Genomic DNA, 24,773 nt, shown 5'->3' with positions numbered 1-24,773 from the left:
AAGCTGCTATTCCCAATGGTCTACTTCTGAGTAACAGCAGCTCATTTGAGTCCATCATTGTATGTGTATAGTTAAAATTGTTGTTCCTCACGTGCATTACTTTGCACTTGTCAACACTGAATTTCATCTGCCATCTTACTGCCCACTCAGTATTGTGGGCTCCTTCTGCAGCTCTTCATACTCAGCTTGAGATCTGACTATCCCGAACAGCTCTGTGGCATCTGCAAGTAAGGTTTTACTGAAACTGCAAGGAAGATAAATCTCTTCACCATTATGTTTCTTTAAATACCAGTGAAGGGAGTATTCCCAACTGCTCGGATTGTGAGCACTGCAAATATTTCATTAATTCAGGAAAGCCTAAGAGTGAAATAAACAAACCTAGGTCCCATTTACATTACAAAGAGCTACTATACTGCAGAACTGGCTACAGCACAGGAGCCCAAGACACAGCTATTACAGTTCAGCACAGGAATACAGCTCAGTCCCCCCAGGATGGGGTTTGCTGCCCCGCATGCTGCCGTTGTAAGCGGTCCTTCCCGTGTTTGCAACTCTTGTGTTCCTGTGGACCAGAAAAACTGAACGTTTTCTCTCTGGCATCTGGGTTGAGCAAAATGCCAAACAACGTTAGCAGCAAAGGTAAATCAGGTTTCTAAAGCTCACACTTGTAACACTCAAAGGGGGTTAACACCAGAAGGTGATTTGTTTTGTGAAAATGATTAACCTGACAGCAGTTTCTTTAAAATAAATCAATGCCGTCATTTGGCCCAGCCAGGGGGTCCTGGGTGGGGATGCAACTGCTCTCCCCTTTCCTGGGGATGTGGGCCCACAGCTCCCCTTCCCTTTGCACAGGCGACAAGACACGTGCCCTGTGTTCCACACTGCAAGGGTTTGGCTGTGCTGACCCTCCTTTGTGGGGCAGCCGGTCCAGCCCCACCCTGTGTATCAACAGACAACCATCTCTTACAGATGGCCTGCTGGCACAGCAAGCCTTCTCCAGAGCCTCACCTGTACTCCCTCTCCTGAAAGAGCCGAACAAGACTGGATCTGCCACACTCTGTCCCGGATTGTGTGTAGGTTCAGTCCCTCAGCAATCTCTGAAGCAGGGGCAGCCGTCAGCAAATCCTGCTTGTTAGCGAATATGAGCACTGGGACTCCACTAAGCTTTTCTTCATCCAAAAGCTCAGCCAGCTCCTGTATCGTTTACAAGGGAGTGGGGTGGGGGAAAGACAGAGAGAGGGAAGGGAAGAAAACCTTCAACCACCAGTGGTTGTCTCTAATTAGAAATATATTTAGGGCAAATGCTAGAAGAGCATGTTCCAATGAAACCTAGATCTTATTATAAGAGAGCAAAAATGTATACAATCATCTCTGCCCAAGGTTCAAAAGCTATTTCTTCCAATTACAGGTTACAAAAATCTTCATCTTAGTCTGAAATTAGCAGTTGCCTTAAAGGCTACAACTCTGTGTTTTACCAGTCCTGCTCCCAGGAGACCAAAATTGATGAAACAGCAAAAGACATGTAAATTGGCAGTATGAGGAATCTGTCTTAAGTTATTGCCTGACTGGCATTTGTACCTGAGCAGCCACTGACAACAGCCTGATATTGCTAACAGTGAGTTTCAGGGGTTTGTTCCAAGTTTTATACATTGCAACTTGAGCAGGAGAGGATTTTTTTCATCCCCAGAAATGGAAATCTCCGTCCCACAAGAAAGCGTTTTTGAAGGCATTGGCTAGCTGAAGACAAGCTAGCTTTACTAGCTGGATTTTGGCTCCATATGCACAGCACACATTGGGTGGCATCTTGAGAAATGGGTTTGTTCGTTCAAAACTGGGTGACTCAAAGAGACTTTTTTAATAGCTCAAATCTGAATCTGCAGTGGATCAACAGCGGCTGAAATGCTTCATGTCGAGAGTTGTGCAATGGCTTCATGTGAAACAAACAGAGTCTCAAGTCACTTCCCTATGTAAAGATATGACAAACCCAGCAGAACTTGAACCTGTAAGGACTGCTAGCATTGCAGATAGATGAGTACATGAGATTTTTGTGGGCTCCTTAATTAGCTGGAGAGGTCTCATGCTTTCAGATACTGTCCTAACATCTTTCATCCACTGGCTAGAAAATTTTCGATTATATGAGTGCAGTTGGGGAGATGCTGAACTGCAAAAGAAATCTGACTCCATCGCCCCCAAAAGCAATGTTTGGTTTGAAACCAGGATGAGAGAATGGAGTTACAGAGTTGGCTGGGACATTTTCAACAAAATAGGTCTTTCATGCAACACAGCTGATTTATTGAAACCAAAAGTGTCTGTGGAAATACAAGGGGTCCAGGCTGACTCCACCTGACTCGGGAAGGTGCTCTAAGCATCTGCTTCCTCTCCCCCCTCTCTTTTGCCCAGTAAGTATTTAATTGCTGACATAAAATGAAATAGCTCCAGCAGGGGAAAGATTCCCCCCACCCCTAGAACAACCAATAGTTCTGCTGTTATACTGTCCATGACACTTGAGAGGCAAAAGATCAAGTGTCTCCTTCAAATCAAACAGAAGAGAGGGCTTTAATCTAAATCTCCCATTTCTAGGGGACAAATCTGTTGCTAGCTATTTTGGGACAATGTCACTTCCTGAATTTTACAAAAGAAAGTTCAAAAGTCCTATTTTTGTTCTATCCTAAAACACAAAATGTTGCAAAAGATCAAAACTTTGCAAAACAGAAATCTTATTTTCTGGCCAGTCTTAGTTAGAAAGTTCTTAATTTGGGTTTTTTTTTTTCAATTACATCCAAAAGACAATCAAGTCAATATGATTTCCATTTCAACTCTGTAAATAAGAAAACAGGATTCCTCAGGGTCTTGGTTTGGCAAGGTTTAAAGGATTTAGAGAAGTTTTTGCTTTCAGTCTTAGGCTCCATTTGCTATTATTGTACAACTTCAATGAAAACCGTTCCATTTAAACGGAATTAGGCTACCTATTTTCCTTGTTTCACATCTACCAAAATAATCTGCATTGATGTTGAAAGGCAAGTCTCTTGAAATGCAAATTTCCCTCATAAACAACAAAACCATCTTCCTAACTTTTGTGAGCAAGGGGCACTCAGAAGCACTCGATTACTTCAAAGGAAGCTGGGCATAAGTAACTTACCTGACCCGTTTCTTCAAACCTCTTCCTATCTGCGCTGTCAATGACATAGATCTGAAAAAGAAAAGAGAGAAGTTATTCTTCCCAGAAGACACTATTCTACAATATGACGTGCTTAAGTGAGCTGAGCCTAATGATTATGCTTTTGGGCACAAAGATCCCCAGTATTATTTAAAGCAAAATTTGACAAAACTTCAAGACATTCTGAAAGGAGAGGAACCACCTCTTTTAAAGTGGGGGTTGGGGGGTGGAGGGGGTGGGATGGAGAGCCATGTGGGTAGGATCAGAAGGGACCTGGGGTCAGTACTGAGGATGTTCTCACCATCTCCACAGCATTTGTTATCCAAAGAGAACAGGTATCTGCCTGGTATCTTTCCAAATGACCAGCTTACAAGCTGAAGCTGAGCACAGGAAGACAAAACCTGCGGAGCCAGACATGGTCTAGCAAAGTGTACAACCACTGCACTGGTGTGACTATGCTGTGCTGCCCTCTAGCAGGACCCATCACCTCAATAAGCCACCAAGGCAGACAATGGCACTCGGGGCAGCTGAATGCATTTAGGACGCTCAGTTCCTCCCTATCAAGTGATCCTACTGCAACATCCTGGAGCAAGCAGCTGGGGAGAAGGGCTGGATGGAGCCTGTGAGACTCCAGCTACCAGCTTGTCCACCAGGATGATGGTCTAGTGTGAATCATCCCTGGTCTTAAGGTCCTTTCCAATCCAGACCATTCTATGATTCTACGATGGAGAAAACGGGGAGCAGCTGGCTTATGAAGACAGACAATACAATCCTGCCACCCTCTCAGGGCTGGGCACCACATTTCATGGTCCACAAGGAGGTCCCAGCCAGACACTTGTTCCCTGGTATGAAGAAGGGTGGATCCCCCAGCCCGCAGGCTCCCTGCCTTGGGAGGGGCTCTCCACCCTCACCAATACCACGGCATGTACCCATTTCTGTCTGTAAATGCAAACAAGACCTCAGTGAAGGCAGCTCTAGGTCTACACAGGCTAAAAGGCTCCTTAAAGGTCCCCCTAAATACATGCTTATTAAGTCCGGCCACCCTCCTTACCCCTAGCAATGCTGTTGCTGTTGAGATCATACAAGTATAAAGCTACATCTAAAGAAACAGGGAACCCCAGTTTAACACTTGGGCAAGAATAGCCTGATATCCTTTTTTCATTATGTGGTAGGGGAAGGTTTTTGAAGGAGAAGGGCGCTGGGACAGCAGACAGGGACAGGACTGGTGACAAACACTGAGCATTTTGCTTCCAGTCCCTGCCATTCCCCATCAGCAGTGATTGAAGCTGCTAGCATGTCATCTGCATGCTCTTTGGTGGCTTACAGGGAGCAAGTGTCAGCCTGGTTTTCAGGGAATAGATGAGCACAGCACCCCGCCATCAAGATAAATGGCATCCTTGCAGGCAGTCTCAGCATAAGACTCCACGTTTCCAGGATAATTTTGACCAAATAGTAGGGGGAGGGAAGATCTCTAGCACCAGTATCTATTAAACTGTAGGCACTCCCTTAATGAGCACTGTTACATTTGTTTGAAACGGGACCAAACATGCAGAGAGAGAATCTATGCCAGGGCTGAGGAGGTGACCCAGCACCTCTCAGACCTCTCTGTTCATCCCTCGAGGTCTTGTGGTCCCCCCAGGCCAGGCTGATGCACACTGACAGAGGCTGGGGTACACATGGCAGGGCTAGACGTAGCTGCATGGTGGGGATGCGTCAGCAGTGCACACTGTTGGAGCCACGTGATGGGAAAGGCACACCATGACACACAGCCTCTCCCCACAACAGGATCCCAAGCACGGGCACCAATACTGTGTCAGCTACGCCTGTCCTCTCTGCCCTTCCCGAGCATCCACCCTGTGCATCCTATTTGGGGGTATGAAACACACAAAGAAAGGAAGAAGCTGCAGTGCAGCTGTCCTCTGGGGTGAAACTGGACTGCTGACTGTCCTCCTGTGGGACATCTCAGGGGAAGCTTAGCAACACATAAATGAAATAGTTAAGGGCTTTCTCAACTGAAAGTCGGAACCTCCTCTATTACAGTGCTTCTGTAACTGGCAAAGCAGACATCTGAGCCCAACCAGCCAGGCTTTCCCCTGCACTACTCCCATTCCTTGCTAGGGAGCTATTTTGCAAGATGAGAAGCAAAGACAACAGTGCTCCGGGCAAAAGCCACAAAAGCACAGAGAAGGTAAAGTATGTGCAGAGTGCCTACTTCCAAACCAGAAAGCACTGTGCCAAATAGCTGCAGGTGCCTGTCTGAATATGCAATCAGCCAGATATCCACACCTTATTTGCCTGGGTTAAGCTTCCAAATATCACAGGTGTGTGATGCAAGACCAAGCTCTCATTCAAAGGCACCTGCATGGATTTGAATTTGCAATCACTTCCTGCTTTTTCATACTCCTTAGAGGGTCCTTTCTGCTTTGTGCAATATATTTTAGGAGAAGACAGAAGCAGGGGGTCCTGGGAACTGTAGTGTGTCTCATCTCCACGTTCCTTCTATGGCCAGGGCCACACAAGAGCCTGTTTCTGGCTGTGGTGCTCAGTAGCACAGTTGGTCGCTTTGAACAGCCACCAAGTACAGCTTGTTGGAGAAATGAAGCTTGAGAAATTCTTGTAAATTGGGTGCCTCCTTAGAGCGACATGCCAAAACAAAACCTGGAGTAAGTGGGTTGGGCAGAAATTACAAGTGGTGGGACTGGATGAAGAAATAACACAAGGGATAAATTGGCTTAATTTACAGACGCACAACCTGCACCAGGTTTGTCAGGGGATACAATTATTGGCTAGAACAGGGGTGAGGGCTAGTAGAAGACAGAGAGTCACCAGCACATACTTGATCCCAGCTCTGGTGTGTATGGACATAGCAAAGCACTGCATTAACATGCTGGCAGCCCACATTCTGAGGCTGGCTGTCAGCACAGAATGCAAGGAGGGGAGCTTAGGTCCATCTACACACCAGTTATTCCCTCTGAATTCACAGTGCTGCTTGCCCCAAAGTGACTCTGCTTCTACCTATCCCTTTTCTTACTCATATGAAAATAAGGGTTTTCTCTACATTGTTTTAACTGGGGTAGAAGGAAGACAGGGAAAACAATTGCTTTCATCTCCTTCATCCTTCAAATTCACCTTTACTTCTGCACCTCCCATGTAGCACACACTGGGAAAGGTGGAAGCCCACAGGCCAGTGTAGCTCATTGTCTTTGCCAGCAGTCTTCCAGATACCGTTTTGTGGTTGTACTGTCTCTGCAGCCTCAGCAACTGCCAACAGCAGGCAAAGAACCCTGGCTGCTGCTTTGTAGTGTTGACTTTGATCTGCACACCTACTGCCTCCCCACCACACACAGCTACAGAGCTTGGACTCAATGGACACAATCACCTCACAGCCATGCCATGTCCCCTTCTCGATGGCCTCAGAGGAACATGCAAAGTGTGTTCTGCTAGTTTCTCAAATCCTGATCTTTCCATTACTCTTTGCAAAAGCAACCAACAGGGTGTGTGCTCTGGTGGCTGCTCTCAAACATCAGATTCCAAATTCAGGCTGAAAAGGGGGAAATCTGCAAAAGAGATTACTGAGGGTTTATCAGTTCCATTTCAATAACAGCTTCATTTGGACACGGTTTTCTAAACCTGCAGGTGCAGCCAGGCCCTTCAGGATCCTGACATGAGCCTTGGAGTAGAGTCCTATTCCTAGCTACACTGATCTTTCTGTCGAAGTGCATGGAAGCTCACAATATATTAGTATGTATGTGACAGGAGGGAGGAAGGACGTCTTTCTGAGACAGCTTCCCGCTTTCTCATGGGAGCCCTGCAGTCTTTGTCTTTTCTCTGTTCCCACAGGCAACACTGCTTGGGGTGGGGAGAGGCCTGAAGCCCCCATCCTTGTGCCTTCACCCTGGCACAAGGCTGCATGTTAGAGGTGATACTTGAAACTAGTCAGGGCAGCACTTGGAGGGTCCGAGGGTAACATCCTCTGGCATGGAAACACAAAGGTCCTGCACTGTAAATACAACTGCAGTAATCTGTAGCTAATTCTGAGGTAATTACAGCGAAGTTGTCAAAAACATTAAAGGACAATCTTATGATTAAAGGAGCAAAAGAAAAGACAAGGGGGTCTCTCTGTGTCCCTCAGTCAGAAGCTTTCCCATATGACGCCAGACATAGTATTTAATTCTGTTGAGCCTCAGTTTCCCCAACTAGAAAACAAAGGCACCATACTGACCTACCTCTACACATGAGGCTTAAGTCACTAATGCCCATGACAGACCTTCAGAGTCTCCAGTGAAAGGACCTATAGATGGGTATACTACAAGTTATTGATGTTTTTTCATCTGAAGGAAACTGAGATGAGAGGAAAGGAACTGGCTATAACCAGCACCATCCTGTGAAAGTAAAAACATGCAACTGAAAGATTTCTCCAAACATCACTGTATTTTTCTTACTGCACCCAACCAATCTTGCCATTTCACTCAGAGTAACTCCTGTTACAATGGCAATGGTGTTGCTGAGGACTTGGACATTACATTACTTGTTCCTGACTTCTGGCTGAGACCTTGGAAAGCTATTGCATGAACACAGCATTCAATTGCAGCCAATACTCACAAGGACATCAGTGTTTTCAAAATAGTTCCTCCAGTATGGCCTGATCTTCCTCTGTCCGCCTATGTCCCATACGTTCAGCTTGAAGCCTTGAGACTGTACACTTTTGATGTTAAAGCCCTGGAAAGAGCAGAAACAAAGCCACATAGAGCATAAAGCTGAATGGCTGGAGCACGTTCATAGGCAGACATTAACACCTTATATATCCCATGCCTGCAATGTGCAGTGAGATGGGCTGGGCAGCCATAAAGATGGATTGGCTGTGGGAGAGGCACTGGTGAAAGTGAACACAGGTGCCAAACCATCAGTTTGCCAGTGTTCTTGGGTCAAGGGTTGATGCTGTCATGGCTATGGAGATATACGATGCACTTACTTAGTGCCCTGGGAGGGCTCAGCAGGGTGGGTGCAGGAAGAGGTGGGAGAGCTGTAGATAAGGAGAAAACAAGGCTGCTGTGAGAAGCAGGACTAAGCTTGTGAAAGCTGAGTAGAGAGTCCCAGCTAACATGAAGCCAGAGGTCTCTGCTCAATTTGACATGACACAGCTAATGCTGGGCTTAAAAGACCAACAGCTGCATGTCTGCAGGGTCAATTTCATCAATTAGAACACCAACTGAAAGTGCATTCAAGTACTAACACAGGATGTGGCGTGGGCTGGCAACGTACTGCCACACCACCCAGGGGACTGGGGCTTGGAATTGGGGTATCAGGGCTGGGAGCTTTGGGAGGCAGCTACGAGGTGGGGGGAAGCATCTCCCATAGCTCTCTAGCAACCTCCTCTGGTCAACATAGGAGCAATACTGCAGTGCTTCTTATGGGAGATATCCTTCTACCCAAGCCCAGGGTTCAAAGAAAGAGGACTACAGGCATCGAGAGGGAGCGCTGGAATATGCAGGACCCTCAGAGCTGGCTGGGTGAAAAATGCAAGGAGACAGGGGCTTGTCCAATGCTGCAGCATCTTCTGTATATGTTCCCTATTTGGCAAGGACAAGAGGAACAAAGTCTCATCCATGCAACCCTAGCATGACCAGCATTCATCCACTTTTACACTACCTGGCAGATCTGGCGTGACATGATGCTCTCTGGCTCCTTCAGGGAGCCTCCTCTTATGCAGAAGACACACAAACTGGAGCCCCAGGCTCCAGTTGCTCCCACTTTTACTGAAACACTCTGCTGAATCATTAGTGTTTTGTATAATAAGGCAGGTGGGACCATAAGAACTGCTTTGGGCGGGAAAAAGCCTTCCTCACCTGTGTTGGTGTGATGTGGCTGATGTCCTCAGATGCCAGCTGTTTCAGGAGTGTTGTCTTGCCTGCATTATCCAGTCCCAAGAGGAGGATTCTCACCTCCTGGTCTGGGGCACTTTTCAGTTTACGCAAGATTGACAGTAAACCCTAAATCCACAAAAGAGACTGTAGCTGTTATTTGCCCCCCACCGTGCCATACCCTCCTCCCTTGAAATGGGTTCTCTATGGCAATGGATCCCAAGACACATTGAACCCCTTCCTGCAGTCCCTATTCTCATTTCCTCTTCTCCTCCCCCTCATCTCTTATTTTCCTTCATCTCAGAGTGTATCGACAAGGTCTCAGACAGCACAAATGTCACTCAGTGGGGTGCACCACTGGCTGCATTGCTCTTGTCACACAGCTGTTCGTCATTCCCTGTGCCAGGAAGCCAGTGGCCTACACATATCATGTGTAGGATCTGCAAACCACACGCTTGCGAGCTCTTCATTATCTTTTATCAGAGGGAAAACCCCATTAATTTAATCTCTCTCCTAGTTAACTGCAGGTTACTATGTACCTGACATCAGTTCTTTTCATAGTAACTCCCTGATCAGCTCAAACCCCGTTTATCTGTCTAAAACATGCCGGACCCATGGGGCACATGCAGTTCTGGTTCTCAGGATGTAACACTTAACAACTATCTCAGATCACCACACATGCTCACTAAGAAAAAGCACAGTGGATTTCAGTCATTAGCCAGGCTCAGCTCTCTGAGCTGACAGTATCACTCAGGATTAGGAAACAGAATATGCAGGTCAGCTCATTTATAACCACACACATCCCAGCAGCACACCCAAGCTTTTGTCAGTGCCACCCCTCAGAGACCTGCACCTCTCTAAAATGGCTGGAAAAATACTCTGGATCCTGGCATGTAACTGAGAGCTGCAAATCACCCCACTTCCAGCTGCCTCTGGCTGCCCAGCCACAGAGGAGAGGGGCAGTTGCAGCCAAGGGCATGGGAGCAGGCTGTGAATTCATGACTGCCCATGTGTCCTTGGACATGTTGCTGCACTGCTCCTCAGAGCCTGAGCAGTGCACGCTGCAATGAGACCCAGCCTGGGGACACAGATGCTCTTGAAACTCATTTCCTTGAGCAAATCCAGGAGAGGGATACACCTACAGCCCCTTCCGGGGCCATCAGGACTCCTGCTTGGTCTCTCCCAGATAATTCCCATCTTGAAGCCCACTAAAATCCAGAGGCAGGAGCAAAGTTCAAGTGTCAACACAAACCTAGGCCCACGGGGGCCCATCATCTCTCAAGCTTTTTTGTTCTCCTGTTTGCAAAATGGAGACAATGCTTCTTGTCGACCTGCAAGGGTGAATCAGTTAAATGCCACAAAGTGCTTTGTTGCTATGAGGAACTACACCCTCTAAATATTCCTGCTGGGAGCCAAAGACTATTTGAGCCATGAAGGCTACTCCAAACACCCTCCAGATCACGGCAATCAGAAACTTGTCCTCACGATGAAGAGCTGCAGGACATGGCACAACCAGCACGGCTGCAGCACGGCTGAAGCAATGCCCTTCTCCCAGCTCCTGAAGAGCCCCATCTCAGCCCTTTGGGAACTGCTGCTGCTCACTACTGCTCTTCACACCCCTCTGAGCTGGGGAGTGTTTGGAAAGGACACAGCACTATCAGTTGCAATGCCAAAACTTTCAACAGTGCACCGAGATTCAAAAGCACGTGAGACTTGATCCACTCCTCTGAGCATTTCTGATTCAAAAGTTACTTATCGGTTTTCCATTTAATTTCCAGACACAGCTCAAAATACATTCATGATGTGTAATAAAACAGGGAGAAGAGACAGAACTTAGTAAAAATGGGTCTGAAGGATATCTGTAGAAAGAACAGGACTGCCACTGCTGCTGTGCTTTTAAAAAGCACTGTGGAAAGCTGAGGTTCAGAAATTCAGAGCTGGCGCAAGGAACAGCAACACTGCGGTCTCACAGCCCAGTAAGCATGCTCAGGGGATCACCTGTTTCATAAACAGGCTGGCAAAAACTTGGGAATTCAGGCTCCACTCAAGAGCTGTTAATCAGGAATGGGCTCTGCTTGGTAGAGGGTGCCATGCCTCACAGTACCATCCCCAAACTGCTTGTAGCCAAAGCACACAGGCCTGTAACATCACACGCCGAGCCCCGAGGGCCAGATGCTCCCAGCTGGCTCTCACCATGGGCCATAGCTAAAGGATTTGGAGGGCTGTGCTCAGCATAGCCAGAGGAAAGCTCTCCCAGCGCAGCAGCTCATCTCCCCTGCACAGTGCCCAGCCCATGTTCTACCCTGATGATGGTCTGTACTTCCACACGTCCAAGGGGAAAGGAACAGCAACAGAAATACCTCTCATGCTTACTTGCTTACATGCATGTCCTGACTGCCCTTGACATCATTAAAAGTACAAGTTTTCACTGCATGACTAGCAACACATTTTCTTTTCACCTGCGGTCATATTTATAGTTGTGTTTGTTGGCTTGTAAATCCATGGATTTCAGCTGAGTAGGGACCACCCCACTTCTCATGGGCCTCACCCAAAGCCAACGCACACCAGCCAAAGTACCACTGGCCACTTCAGAGAGCTCTGAATCAGGCCCTATTATTTCAGTTTATTGCTCACAGTTAAAAAAGGAAGCTGTTGAAATGCTAATCCTATTCACAGCACCACTTGCTAAGTGCAGAGCAGTGTATCCCAGAGCCGATCAGGATTAAGAGCCTTTATGTTTCAGAATTCAACTCCAAAATACTGAGCGCAAAGAAATGTATTACAAAGTATTGCTTATCTTCCACGGAGCAATTCTCAGGGGTCTCAGGGAAGAGGAACAGTTGTAAATGTTAATAGAGCTTCTCCCATTGTAGATGGATGCTATTTCTGGGCCAGTATGACAGCCTATGAGAAAATGATCAGCATCGTTCCATATTCTACTCAAGTGACACTGCTGCATGGCTGATCACAGGATTATCTGGGATAGCCAATAGAAGCAAGGATATATATAGAAATAAAAGTATTCTCTAAGGTATAAAGTAAGCTGATTTAAAAGGCTGGAAGACAAGCGAGCCAACATAGAGAACTGGACTTTATTTCAGTAGCTGCCAGCATAGGTTACATGGTCTGCATATACAATTTAAATCAAGAGCCAAAGAATAGTATTGATTACTATGACTGTTACTATTTTGTAAATATTATTTAAAGCTTGCACCCAGCATTCTCCCTGTACTGGGTGAAGATTTAAGATGAAGGAAAGCCATGCACAGATGGGTTTCTAACATGATTTTTAATTGCTCTTATGAGCACACTGGCTAGGAAGACAGAAAGCATTTCCTGACAGCTTAGTAGACTGGAAAAAATAACTCAGACAAGCTCCCTGCTGCATGCCACCACTAAGTGGGACAAGCAGCCCTTATTGCACACACGATTGACGAGCACTTCTCTGCTCACAAACACAATGCTGAAACTAACTTGGGCTGATGACAGTCAGGTAGTAACCCTTTCTCATGATGGAATGTCAGGTAGAAAACCAAGAAAGGGAAATATTTGGTGAAGAGAGGATGCTCGGAAGCAACAGGAGAGGAGCAGGCCTTTGAAGTGGGGCAGCAAACAAATGCCTCAGTACTGGGACTTAACTTGCAGTGAGGAGGCAGGATGCCCAGGACACCTGCATGGCAGCCAGGCCAGCAGTAATCACTCACGGAGGACTCCAGTGTGAGGGGCAGGACAAGTCTCAAGCAGGACAGAAAAGATGTTGGCTGGCTGAGAGCTGCAGAGACAGCTCACAGGAGTATAAGGGCAATGTGTCATTTGCACAAAACCAAGCAGACTGCGGCATCTATAACAGAGGAGGGAACTGCAGATGCTGTTTGGATAATGAACAGCACAGCGTGGCAGCGCAGGCAGCCTCTGGAGAGGGGCAGGCAGACAGAGCAACTCAAGGCTGGGCCCAGTCAGCCAGCAACCACTTCTTGGTCACCTCTGGGTTAAGCAAACTATGTTTTATATCAGATTGGCTTGTTTAAAAACATCTTTGTCCTTGGTGGAGAGGGTTTTCTTTACAAGCACCATGAGGAGACAGACTGATGGGGTCAGCAATGAGGAGACTGTGTTTTCCAGACAGTGAATGGGGACATACGAGAAGAATGTCCTGGCAATTACTGTGAAATCAGAGTGGGGCATTAAATTCAGAGATGCAACTAAATGGGCAAGAGCACTCATAAACACATTGAGCATGAAAGCAAAGCTAACCATCTTATTAGCATCCTTCAAAAAACAGGGATGTGTGGTTTTATGAAAGTATATCATTGCTAGGTTTAAAATAACCCTTGAATTATCAAAGGACTTTCAGTTATAGCACCATGCAGTAATCCTATTCTCTTAAAAAAAATAAAATACAGACATACATAAAAATACAGTGACATTTATAGTCCTAGCTAAGGGTTTTGTGGGTTTATTCAGCTTTAAATCCACGCTGTATATGGGTCTTTTGAACTAGTTGATGCATGTAACTACATCCTGTACCACAGAAGCCGCTAAAAGGAAGATTCACTTTATAAGCCAAAGCAAAAATTGGTTTGGGACAAATAGAGCATTGAGATAATCTGTTTAAATATTGTATCAGATTGGCAATATAAAGCCATAATGGAAAGAACAATTTCCCCTTGTACTCAGGACTGGATATGCAGGGCATGGATAAAGCACAGCCCACAAGCTGCTGCAGAGCACAGTTGATTCTTATTAGGAAAGAGGAGTAAATGTATTCTGCTTAACTTTATTAGCCACAAAGCTCAGATAATTAATTTAAAATAAAACCAACCTCAGTCACCAGCAACTGCTTATCTACTAGACATGGATATTTAGCTAGAATCAAATCAACTCACCAGGAGGCAATACAGCCACAAAACTCAGCACCTCAGACTGCTGCTGCGACCACATCTCCTGCATCTCTACGTCCCTGCATGGACTCCTCTTCCCCTCTGCTGCAACCACGAGTCACTTGGCTTTACAGTCAAGGCTGTCCCCAGCCAAGCGCATTTGCCATGGAGGTGATGGCTCCTGTGTCCCCATGGTTTGTGATGCCAGCCCCAGCACTGCTGAGCTCTGTCCTTAAACCTTTGTGCCTTTCCTACAACCGTGGGAGAAACTTGACAAAATACCCATAAAACTACCCTGTGATTTTCTTGCTAATTCCTTCTCTGCCACACCTACAATCCTTACTAAAAGTTTAGGCAATGAACATGCCAAGTTTGAACCTGTCTTGGACTCTCCTTGCTGGTATCACTTGGTTATCTCTCACCTCAGGCAAAGCGTTGTTTCCATGGCATGGGGAACAGCTCCATGTTCTGTCTGCACAGCACCTAGAGCAGCTTTGGACAGCAGCTGCCTTTTAATTAAGCAATATGGTGGCAGTTCACCATTTTTAAAGAGTAAGTTAAAGACAGAAGGTGCACGTGATGGTTTCAGAAAGTCTCACAGGAGACGGTGACATGGAGAAGGATGAAGGGCTCAGTTGAGCCAAATATCCTGCCTTCAACAGTGGGTATTTGAGGCTACATTTGTCATCCATGGTGAAATCCTGCATACATAGAGCTGGAGGAGGGGAGTCCTTTTATGACAACTGCACTGATTAGCTGGTGTCCTGAAGAATGACGTTTGATTACCTTTATCTTCGGCTGCAGAACTGCAAATGTCACTAATGGTCATAAAATCACCCAGTCTTTTTCAAAATACAACCGAAGGAAATTAATCTATTGAGCACAGTTTATTCAATACTTCTTACTCTGGCAAAACTCCCAAAAAATCATTTGCTTGCTGCATGTCTCCACCATATGGTGTCATTCAATGCAGACTTTCTCTCCTGCATTGAAATCCAAGATTTAATGGAGCCGAATCACCTACAGAGTTTTTCCAGCTCAAGCCTACTAACACAATTTTCTGTCAAAGAGGTCGCACAGCACTTGCTGGTTTGGTATATTAACCACGGCCAGCATGAATCCTGCTTTCATAATTAAAATCAAACTCTGGTTTTAGCAAGTTTGAAGGAAGCGTTTTGCACAGAGAAGAACTAATGCCCAGCACTGGACAATGTCAGCAGTCTTTATCTGGTTTCAGAACTTGACATTCTCTGAATATACTGTCCTATCTGCAGGTAGTTTCTCATATCAATGTCTCAGCAACCAGAAAACTAAACCAGAAACATGGGACTGTACTGGGAAACTAAAGCAGTGAGGCACTATTCAAACTCTCAAAAACATTTTCTTTTTAATGCGGCCATTTTAAATAGAACCTTACCACCAAGTAACGAGGGACAAAATAAAGAAATTATGGGTACTATGTACACCTACAGTAGGCAACAGATAGATGCTGGTTTTGCTATAAACATGAGCTCAAGACCAGAAGTAAGATGCATTTAGCTATGCTGGCATTTCATCCTCCACCACATGTGCCTAATGTCAGCTAGACACTCCATGACTCAGTTTCCTCAGCTGTAAGATGGGGCCATGCTTTGACAACCCTGGTTTTGACATCAAGATGGCAGCTTCAATCAACAGGCTTAGAAGAACACCAGCATCCTGCGGCCCCACCGCTGATCAATAACATACCAGAGACTGCTATTACAGTGATGAGGAAGCCACAAGCTCTGCTTCACACAGCATTCCCAAGGCTTTGGAAAGCAGCGTATCCTTTCATGTAGCAGCCTCCCCTTGCCCTTGATGTGCACCCACCACAGATGCTGCTTAACGGCGTCAAAGACTTCAGTGCTGCACATCCCTCATGCTATGCAGCTTTATGGCTCATCTTCCCCTCTGTGCTCCACCTATGACCTTCCACCACCTCTGCCCCACAGCTGTGAGAAATGCTGGTCTGCTCTGCAGAAGGAGACACTTCCCCTCTGCACTTACTCACTTGGATGAACACTGAAATCATTTAAACCTCATCATTAACCCTCTTATCACTGGTGTTGGAGCAAGCAGTTATTGAAGGGCGTTTAAGCACTTTCCAATGCAATCATGACACACCAGAAACACGCTCAGGCAGCTACCACAGCTCACATGACAAGCAGTAAATTGTCGCATCAAGCTGCCTGGATCATTTCTGACTGCTGACCCACACCCCCAGGCTGCCATAGCTGCTTTGGATAGATTTGCTGCTCTTTCAGAGTTTCTACACTAAGGATTATTCTGGTTAGTGGAAGTTGAGACTAGAGATAGTGAGCACTCTCACTGGGTAGAGCAATGCTCTACCCAGCCCAGCCACCAGGCACCCCAAAGTGCCACCCACCCTGCCAGAAGGGCTGTAATTCAAATAACAACTTCCACAAATGGGAAATAGACAAAGAAGTAGTAAAATGGTGTATCAAATAACATGAGCACTGGGAAACACCCAACCCACCCTCTCCACACACACAGCACTCAGATAACAGCAGCCAGACCCTGAACTCCACCAGCTTATCAGGACATCACAAGGCAGAAGAGCAGATTTGGCCAGCAGCAGCTGCAGGCCAAATGTGTCCCACAAAGCACTACACTGCTGGAGGCAGCTGCCTTCATCTTTACAGCAGATGTCCATCCTATATGGATGCTCCATCATCAACTGATCTAAAATAGAGCAGATCCCACAGATCTTATCTCAATCTCTTTCTCTGTGGCCCAGGAGGTGGGGATGCAGCCAGAATTAACCCAGGGAAGATGAGCTGCCTTTGCTGCTCTTGCTTATTCCTCCTCTTGTGCTGCACACTTGCATGAATCCAGCTTGTATACAGAGGGCTCCTGGACCAAACACAACTTGGCCCTTGGGAAAGCTTTTTCCCCATTGCTGTTTCTTTCTGCCTGTGCTCTCTGCACATGATGCATGTTCAGGAGCAGCTCTCCCCACCTACTGCAGCTCTCTCTTACCACCCCTCACCCAGCAGCCCCAACCCCTCCTTCCAGTCCTTGCTGGACTTTGCCAGCATTCCCCCCACCTGTCCCATCCCAACTACTCCAACATCTAAATCCAGGGTGTTCCAACAACCCAGACCACCATCTGACCTTACCCCAACCTTGATTTAGACTACAGTACACCATCACCATACCACCCATCTCCCAGCGTTGGCCTCCACCCTAACCAGATCCTTCACTGCACCCAAAGACCCCAGTTGGTTCTGTAAGTCCACACTGCTCTCTCTTGAACACTTCCTTCCTTCCTGGGTCCCCTCTTTCTCTCATCAGCATCAAAACTCCACTTCCAGCCCTTCGCATAGTGTATTCCTATTTCTTCTTTTCAGCCCAGACTGTCCCTCATCTCCCAACCTCTGGCAGAAACCCCCACACCACACCACATCCTGGCAAACTATCCTAAACAACCAGCATTGACTGGGTTTTCCCAGTAACTCACCAGACTGTTCACCCCACCAAACTGGCAGGTTTCTTTCAGCCCCTGAGCACTGTGTCTTAGTCCTGTCCATCCCTGAATGCCCAAACCCTTCATCCAGGCTTTCTCTGTCATCCTCTACCTCCCACTCTAAGGTTGTTTATCAACAACCAACCCAACAACCTTTCACCTCAGCAAGGTCTCTTACAGCTCCCTCAGCTCCTGTAGCCAGGGTTGGATCCACATTGACTGGATTGTTCAATGCCCTGTCACAGATGCTCCCAGACTCCCCAGAGTCAATCCCTCAGCATCCTCACTTGGTTCCTTCATTGCTCCTTCCCTTGTAAGGCCAAGTGGGCCATGACCACCCTGCTTCCCAGCTCTCCTTAGCACCCAGCCCTCCATCATGCCTTCCAGACCTTAACTGCATCAGCTCAAGGCAAGCTGATCCCATCCCAACAAAGACTCCCCCGTACCATCCTCAAGCCTCTCAGCCCATGACAGGCCCCTTTTCCAGGTCCCACATAGCCTCAGGCTCCGGCCAGGGCCCCACACCGGCCTGCATCTCCCGTGGCTGAAGGCTCCAGCAGCATCCCTCTGGCTGTTTGCCCCTAGTCCCCCTGACCCAGGCCCCCTTTCCTGACGGGATATCCCCGCCCTACCAGCTCCCGGTGGACAAGCCCCCCATGGTGACACCGCCGGTGCCAGTGGCCCCCGGCCTGCCAGGCCCCCGGGTGGGTGTCTCCTGCTCCCATTACCCCACGCTCCCCGGGGGTGGACGCCCTCGGGCTCAGAACCCCTCTGGTGCGCGCCGCCGGGCCCAGGCCACCCCGGTGCCCCGTCCCCGCCGCACTCACCATCCTCTGCGCGGCTCCGGGGTTACCATGGGCAACTGCGTCACACACACGCCGCCGCCACGCACGGCGTAAGCGTTTCCCGCCGTACGTACAGAGCGTGCCGACGGCAGGCGCGAGGGGGGCGGAGCCCGGCGACACTGCCCGCGGCTAAAGTCCCGCCCCGCCCAAGCCAGCGCATGCGCGAAAGGGGCAACCCTGCTGGAGGGGAGGTGGAGGGCTGCCCTCTCTGGGCTCTATGATTGGCTGAGGACGGCCACGCGGCGGGGTCCGGGGGGCAGGTGTGGGCCACGTGGGCAGGAGACGGCGCGTGAGGGGTCTGCAGGTAGGGCCACGTGGGACGCGGGTGTGCAGTGCAGTGCAGTGCAGTGCAGTGCGTACTGCCATGTAATGTAATGCAGTGTAGTGTAGTGTAATGCAGTGCAGTGCAGTGAAATGTAATGCAGTGCAGTGCAGTGAAATGTAATGCAGTCCAGTCCAGTGCAGTGCAATGCAATGCAATGCAATGCGTACTGCCATGTAATGTAATGCAGTGCAGTGCAGTGTAATGTAATGCAGTCCAGTCCAGTGCAGTGCAGTGTCATGTAATGTAATGCAGTGCAGTGCCATGTAATGTCATGTAGTGCAATCTAATGTAGTGTATTGCATGCAGTGGCATGTCGTGTAACGCAGTGCAGTGTACTACCATGCCATGGGCCAGGCCAAGCGCTGTGGTTTTGTGAGGGCACTGTGCAGCACTACAGACCATGTGTAGTGCAGTGTGATGCAGTGGGGGAGCACAACAGTGTTGTAGAGGTGCGTTGTCTGTGTTGGAGAACACACATTGTAATGCAGTGCCAGCGCCACAGAAGGGTGCAGCGTGGTGCCCCAGGGGATGTTGGTGGGGCTGTGCAGCAGCCGCAGGAGGGTGCAGTGCCACAGTGGGTGCAGGCAGTGTTTGGGAGCTCAAGGAGCAGACCCCATGCAGGCAGGATGGCATGCGAAAGAGCAGTCTTATTGCAGCAGGGTGCAGGAGGTTCCTGGGCTCAAGGCTGCTGAAAGTCCAACTCTTCCGTTAAATATAAACCTGCCATAGCTCTTGCCCAGTTAACCACTCCTGTGGCCGTGGCAGGCCTGCACTCAGTGCGCAGGCAGGATCCTCCTGAGCTGCCTTCTCCCCCTGCCCAGATCCACGCCAAGATGGCCACCGTCCCCCATGACTTCAACATCAATGCCCCGCGCTGGGACCAGAGCACCTTCATGGGGCGCCTGAAGCACTTCCTCAACATCACTGACCCACGGACCGTGCTGGTGCCGGAGAAGGAGCTGGACCGGGCCAAGACTCTGGTGGAAGCCTGCAGGTGAGGAGCAGGGGTACAGCAGGGCAGGTACCATCCCCATGGCCATACCGGACCACCCTGCAGGGCCACACAGGGATGGAAGCAGTCATTCCCCAGTGCATGTACATAATATCCATTAGAGGTGATTTGGGAGGAGTTTCCCAGCCTTCTCTTGGGAGTCTCAAGCTGAGGCAAGCTTCCCTCATGGAAGATGTTTATCTGACTTTCATGTTTGGTGCCCCGGGGCTCTGTGCCCCGGTGATGGAAGTGCTGGTGGGTCTGCTTAGTTCCTCCTCGATGGTCTCTGGGCTTGCAGGACCGGGCTGGTGCCACCAGGAAGCAGCCTGGAGCAGCTGCTGTACGCCAAGAAGCTGTGCGACTCAGCCTTCCACCCTGACAGCGGCGAGAAGATGAACCTTGTTGGGAGGATGTCCTTCCAGGTGCCAGGGGGCATGGCCCTCACCGGCTGTATGCTCCAGTTCTACCGGTGAGCTCCTGGGGATGCTGGGCAGCATCCCTGACAGCCCACAGCCCCTGAGAGGTCCCCGACAGTCCAGGCATGGCCTCCTCTGGGGCTGGCTGGTGCTTGAGCCATGCCCATGGCTGCTGTGCCTGCCTGTGTCCTGTGGCCAAGACCTGCATCCCTGTGCCCTGTCCCTGTTGCACAGCCTGTGGTGGAAGCATCATGAGTCCTCCCAGCTCCCAGCATGGCTGGGAATAGCCCCACTTCACCTCAGCTCAGCTCTTCCTGGAGCCCCTGTAATGATTAACGTGGCCAAGCCCTGCATGGCTGCTGCTCTCGCTCCATGGATCATAACAGCCCTCAAAAATGAGGACCAAATGTGCCCCCAGGCCAGGCTTCTCCAGTGGCCCCAGCCCATACCAACAGCTCCCTGTGTTTCCCTTCTGAAATGGCTGCTGTGGGGGGTGAGCAATCCTGTTCCCAGCAGGGAGGCTGTGTGGGACAGCCACTGCCTTCCCCAGTGAATCCCCATCCCATCCCGCCCCTGTTTGCTGGACTGGTTTCACAGTCACTGGTGAGATCCAGCCTGGATGGGAGTTCTCCCAGCGCTGATCGGTCACCCTCTTCCCAGCCCACCTCTACCCTCCTGCACCCCAAAGCTTGCTCAGACCCACATCTCCCCGTGTCTCCTCCTCAGTGCCCCTGAAACACCAGGAGGAGCCCAGGCATCATAGTCACCCCCAGAGCTGCCTCTGTCCCCATATGCCCCCACTGTGCCGCTCCCTTTGACAAAGGCTTATCTGAGCTCAGCAGGATGCCTGCTGGCCCTGGCTGAGCACCCCACCAGGCTGGGCCCCTTCTTTGCTCCCCAAAGCCCTGTCACAGACAGGACTCCTGAGATCATTTCCCAGCTCTGCCAATGGCTCGTGGCTTTGCTGCAGTGCCTCATTTTCCTTTGGGAGACATCATGACAAGGGTACTGAAGGCATCTTGGCTGCCTTCCTGCCAGGTCAGGTATCCCTGACAGCCCTCAGGTGCTCTCCTGGTCCCTTCCCTCTGCAGGACAGTGCCTGCTGTGGTCTTCTGGCAATGGGTGAATCAGTCCTTCAACGCCTTCGTCAACTACACCAACCGCAATGCTGCCTGCCCCATCTCACTGAAGTAAGTGTGCCCACACACAGAATGGGCACCTTCTGTGTTGGGACCCCCTTTATGTTCCATAAAGACCCCCTGTGCCTGGTCTTGGGCACTGAAGGAACAGGATTGAGTCAGAGTTGGTGTTTCTGTTCTCTCCCTTCTTTGGAAATCACTGTCCAGGCAAATTGGGGTGGCTTATGTCACAGCCACTGGTACAGCCCTGGCCACGGCCGTGGGACTCAACCTCTACACCAAGGTATGCCGGGATGGGTAGGGGAGCTGGCTGCATCCTGCCCTCCTGCACTGACACCAGCCTGTCTCCCGCAGCAAGCACCCCCCTTGCTGGCCCGCTGGGTCCCCTTTGTGGCCGTGGCTGCTGCCAACTGTGTTAATATCCCCATGATGCGGCAACAGTAAGTGCCATGCACGGCTGGGGCGCCTGAGGGACCCAGCTCCTTCTGAAGGCGAGAGGATGGAAGCCATGCTGGGGTCTTGCACATTCATGGTGTCAGGTCTCTGGTGAAGGTGCCGGGTGGGGTGTCTCAGCCTCTGCCTGGAGCAGGAGCGGGATTTTGGGCTGAGGATAACTATTCTGGGGTCTGGCCTGGAATATCTCTCAGACCCAAAGATCTTCTGCATGTGGTCATGGGAACGCCCCAGTCCACAATGTCCATGCACTGGGACCCCCTAGATGGGGCTCATGTAGAGACCTGTGTCTGCTGCTTGGTGTCCCCAGAGGTGACAGCGAGGGGAACTGGGGTGCTGTGGGGGACTGTCCCCTTGCTGGGCTGTGGGTCACAGGGAGGTGTCTGTCCCCTGAATGGCCAGACCCAGTTTGCAGCCATGCCCTGAAGATGGCAGCATTGGCTGGGCTGGGGACTGTGGTGCCCTGGGCTGGCGGAGCCCTACACCCTGGGACCAGGGCTGGGGTCAGTGGGGTTGCTGGGACCCCCTTGGTACTCCCTCACCCCACTGCTGTGTCCTCACACTTACGCATCGATCTCAGTTCCCACTCACTACTGCCTGTCCCCTCCAGGGAGATCATCAACGGGGTCATGGTGACAGACCAGGACAACAACGAGCTTGGCCACTCCAGGGTGAGTCTGGGGATGAGGGTCCAGGTTGGGGTATGGCATTGGCAGGGGCTCACCTGCTGCTTTTGCTTGCAGAGGGCAGCAGTGAAGGGCATCGCGCAGGTTGTGGTCTCCAGGATCACCATGGCAGCACCAGGCATGAGTGAGTGCAGAGCAGGGGAGTAGGGGGCTGGACTGGGGACTCCACTGGGACCAACCACTTCACCCTCCCCTGCTCTCAGCAAGATCCTTGCCATGCCAGAAGCCTGGCAGAAAGGATGGGAGCATGAGGAGCATGCTGCCTGGGTGATGGATGGATAAAGGGATGAGGGTCCTGTGCCAGGTCCCTGCGATGAGCACCCAGTAGTTCCCAGCACAGCTAGCTGCTGCCATGGCACGAAGGATGGTCCTGCTGGGGCAGCCCTTTGGGCCTGGCTTTCAGGGATACCCTGACCTTTTCTCTCTGCACCTAGTTATCTTACCCATCATCATGGAGCGACTGGAGAAATACCCCTTCATGCAGGTGAGCCTGTGTTTCTCCTCCCATGGTTTGCAAGTGGGTCCTGTGGTGCCACTGAGATGCTGGAGATTATATGGGGGGTTGTAGACCCTGGCTTGCTTTACCCCCTATTCAAGTCACCAGTACACCAGAGATCTCTTGGGAGAGGCTGTGAAAGGGTGGCAGGGTTGGTGGCACCCTAGAGGTATTGGGCATTCAGCCCCTTTGAGGGGAGAGGTCTCCCTACCCTGTAAGCAGGGCTTATGGCTAAGCCAGAAACTCAATCCCAGCTCTTCTCTTGCAGCGAATCCGAGTTCTCCACGGGCCTCTGCAGGTGCTTGTCAGTGGGGGCTTGTAAGTATCTCACTGCTCGAATGCCTGTGGGTGCCTGGAGGGTGGCTCCAAGAGATTCTTGAGAAAAGACCTCTTTCCCAGCAAGGGATTGCAAAGCTGCTCGCCTTTCAGCCTGGGCTTTCCCCAGTTATTTGGAGTCAGCACCTCTTGGGATGAGATTCCTGTGGCCAGGGGGCAAATGGCCTGCAGTCCACAAAACTAATGCTATATCTTCTCTGTCCCACAGCCTCCTGTTCATGGTGCCAGCAGCCTGCGCCCTGTTCCCTCAGAGATGGTACCTGTCCCACTGCTTCTTCCTCCTGCACGGGACCTTGGGAACCTTCCTCCTCCCCTAAGTCCTCTCTGCCCTTCCCAGTAGGAGCATGATGTCCTCCTGCATGCACCTGAATGTACACACTGGAGTCCCGGGCAGCAGGAGAGCATGTGCCTCCTCTGCTTTGCAAGCTCTGTGCTGAGAGCATTGGGACCCCCCAGGCCCATAGGCAGCTCTCTGCCCCCCAGCACTGGACGTGGTGGGTGCCAGGAATGGGTGGTGGGTCTTGATGTGAGCCTGCAAGATCCCAGGGACTGCAGGGGACCTTGCATATCACTGGGGAGGGAGGGTGACCTGTCTAATGGCCATGGAGGAAGATGACAGGTCTAAGTGTCTAACCCTTCTCCCCACAGCTCCCTTGCGTTGTCCAACCTTGAGCAGGAGCTGCGTGACAGCATCGTGACCAAGCACGGGGACAAAGTGCCATACGTCTACTTTAACAAGGGTCTGTGAATGGAGACTACCTCAGGAGCCATCGCACCCCTCCTGGTAGCCTCCTGCCACCACCAGCCCCACATTCCCTGAGCAGGGCTCAGAGGCACAGTCCAGCCAGATCTGCCCCCTGCCCCAGCCCAGCACCCTGGTGCCTCCTCCCTGCAGGGGAGCATGATCTGGCTCTGTGCACCCAGCTTGCAGCATTCTGGCTTGTCCTGAGCCTCCCCCCATTGCTGCTAGCCGTGTGCTTGCCTCCCCATGTTCCTCTGGGTGATGGTGGCACTTCCGATGCCTTCCACTACCCCAGCCTTGTGTCTGTGTGAGCCTCATGACTCCTGTGAGGCATCAGGCTCTCCCTTGGGGCTCAGAGTGCAGTCCGACCTCCAAAAGCAGGTGCCCTGCCATTGCACCAGGAGCCAAACCACATTGCTGCCTTAAACCACCACAGTGGCCTTTTACCAAGAGGGACGTCTCCCCTCTGCACAGGGAGCATCCTGAAGTTGAGGGACCAATGCTTGGACCATGCCTTCCTTATTCTCAGGTTCAGGATTTATTCACTTTGTGTTGCCACAATCCAGGAGAGAAATAGTTACTTGTTTTTTAAGCTCTAATTTTTGCAATCTACCCATTCCTCTGAGTGCAAGAGCCAGCCATCACCCTTGTCCCACTTCTCACTGTCTCTACAGTAGGACCAAGGATCTGCAGCTTTGGGGGACAGTTGACTCTGGCCCGCCTTGGGCAGGGGGAAGCGGACACAAGAGTTACAAAGCTGGCAAGGCACTGACCCAGACTCTGAATGGCAGCACTGAAAATGGCAGAGAGGAGGGTTGAGCAATTAAATTTTAAAAGCAGCTGTGGGCTCTGCTTCTGGCTGGTTCCCTGGACAGGGCTGGTACGTGGGTCTCATGCCTGCCTTGAAAGGGCAGGGTGCAGGCTCTGTGACTGACCAGCCA

The 24,773-nt window shown here is 50.2% G+C and overlaps 2 protein-coding genes across 4 annotated transcripts in view; one reads left to right on the top strand and one right to left on the bottom strand.

Annotated features, from left to right (window-relative positions):
• ARL3 (ADP ribosylation factor like GTPase 3) overlaps window positions 1–18,356 on the bottom strand; it is a 28,828-nt gene extending 10,472 nt beyond the window's left edge. For 2 of the 3 annotated variants that reach the window (XM_061458870.1, XM_061458868.1), the window contains exons 1-5: window positions 18,231–18,356; window positions 9,001–9,144; window positions 7,757–7,873; window positions 3,137–3,187; window positions 1,006–1,191 (exon numbers count right to left, since the gene is read on the bottom strand). In XM_061458870.1, the coding sequence (XP_061314854.1) occupies window positions 1,006–1,191; window positions 3,137–3,187; window positions 7,757–7,873; window positions 9,001–9,144; window positions 18,231–18,233 (501 nt within the window). In that variant the 5' untranslated portion in view covers window positions 18,234–18,356. Of the gene's footprint in view, window positions 1–1,005; window positions 1,192–3,136; window positions 3,188–7,756; window positions 7,874–7,950; window positions 8,178–9,000; window positions 9,145–18,230 lie in introns of those variants that run through there. The other variant, XM_061458869.1, reaches the window with a different exon arrangement.
• Window positions 18,357–19,159: 803 nt separating this feature from the next.
• SFXN2 (sideroflexin 2) lies at window positions 19,160–24,707 on the top strand. Its single transcript, XM_061458867.1, has 11 exons — window positions 19,160–19,567; window positions 19,863–20,033; window positions 21,072–21,170; window positions 21,327–21,402; window positions 21,474–21,559; window positions 22,183–22,243; window positions 22,316–22,382; window positions 22,693–22,742; window positions 23,023–23,072; window positions 23,299–23,346; window positions 23,739–24,707. Exons 1-11 carry the CDS (start codon window positions 19,407–19,409, stop codon window positions 23,836–23,838), a joined length of 969 nt encoding a protein of 322 aa, XP_061314851.1. The 5' UTR covers window positions 19,160–19,406; the 3' UTR covers window positions 23,839–24,707.
• Window positions 24,708–24,773: the final 66 nt, after the last annotated feature.

This window comes from Pezoporus flaviventris, unplaced genomic scaffold, assembly GCF_033815535.1.
Source record: "Pezoporus flaviventris isolate CSIRO_AGI_PZ_B2104156 unplaced genomic scaffold, CSIRO_AGI_Pfla_v1 ptg000029l, whole genome shotgun sequence".
Classification (NCBI taxonomy): Eukaryota; Metazoa; Chordata; class Aves; order Psittaciformes; family Psittacidae; genus Pezoporus; species Pezoporus flaviventris.
The sequence above is the reverse complement of the archived record's forward strand: the minus strand, read 5'-3'. Positions and strand labels throughout refer to the sequence as shown.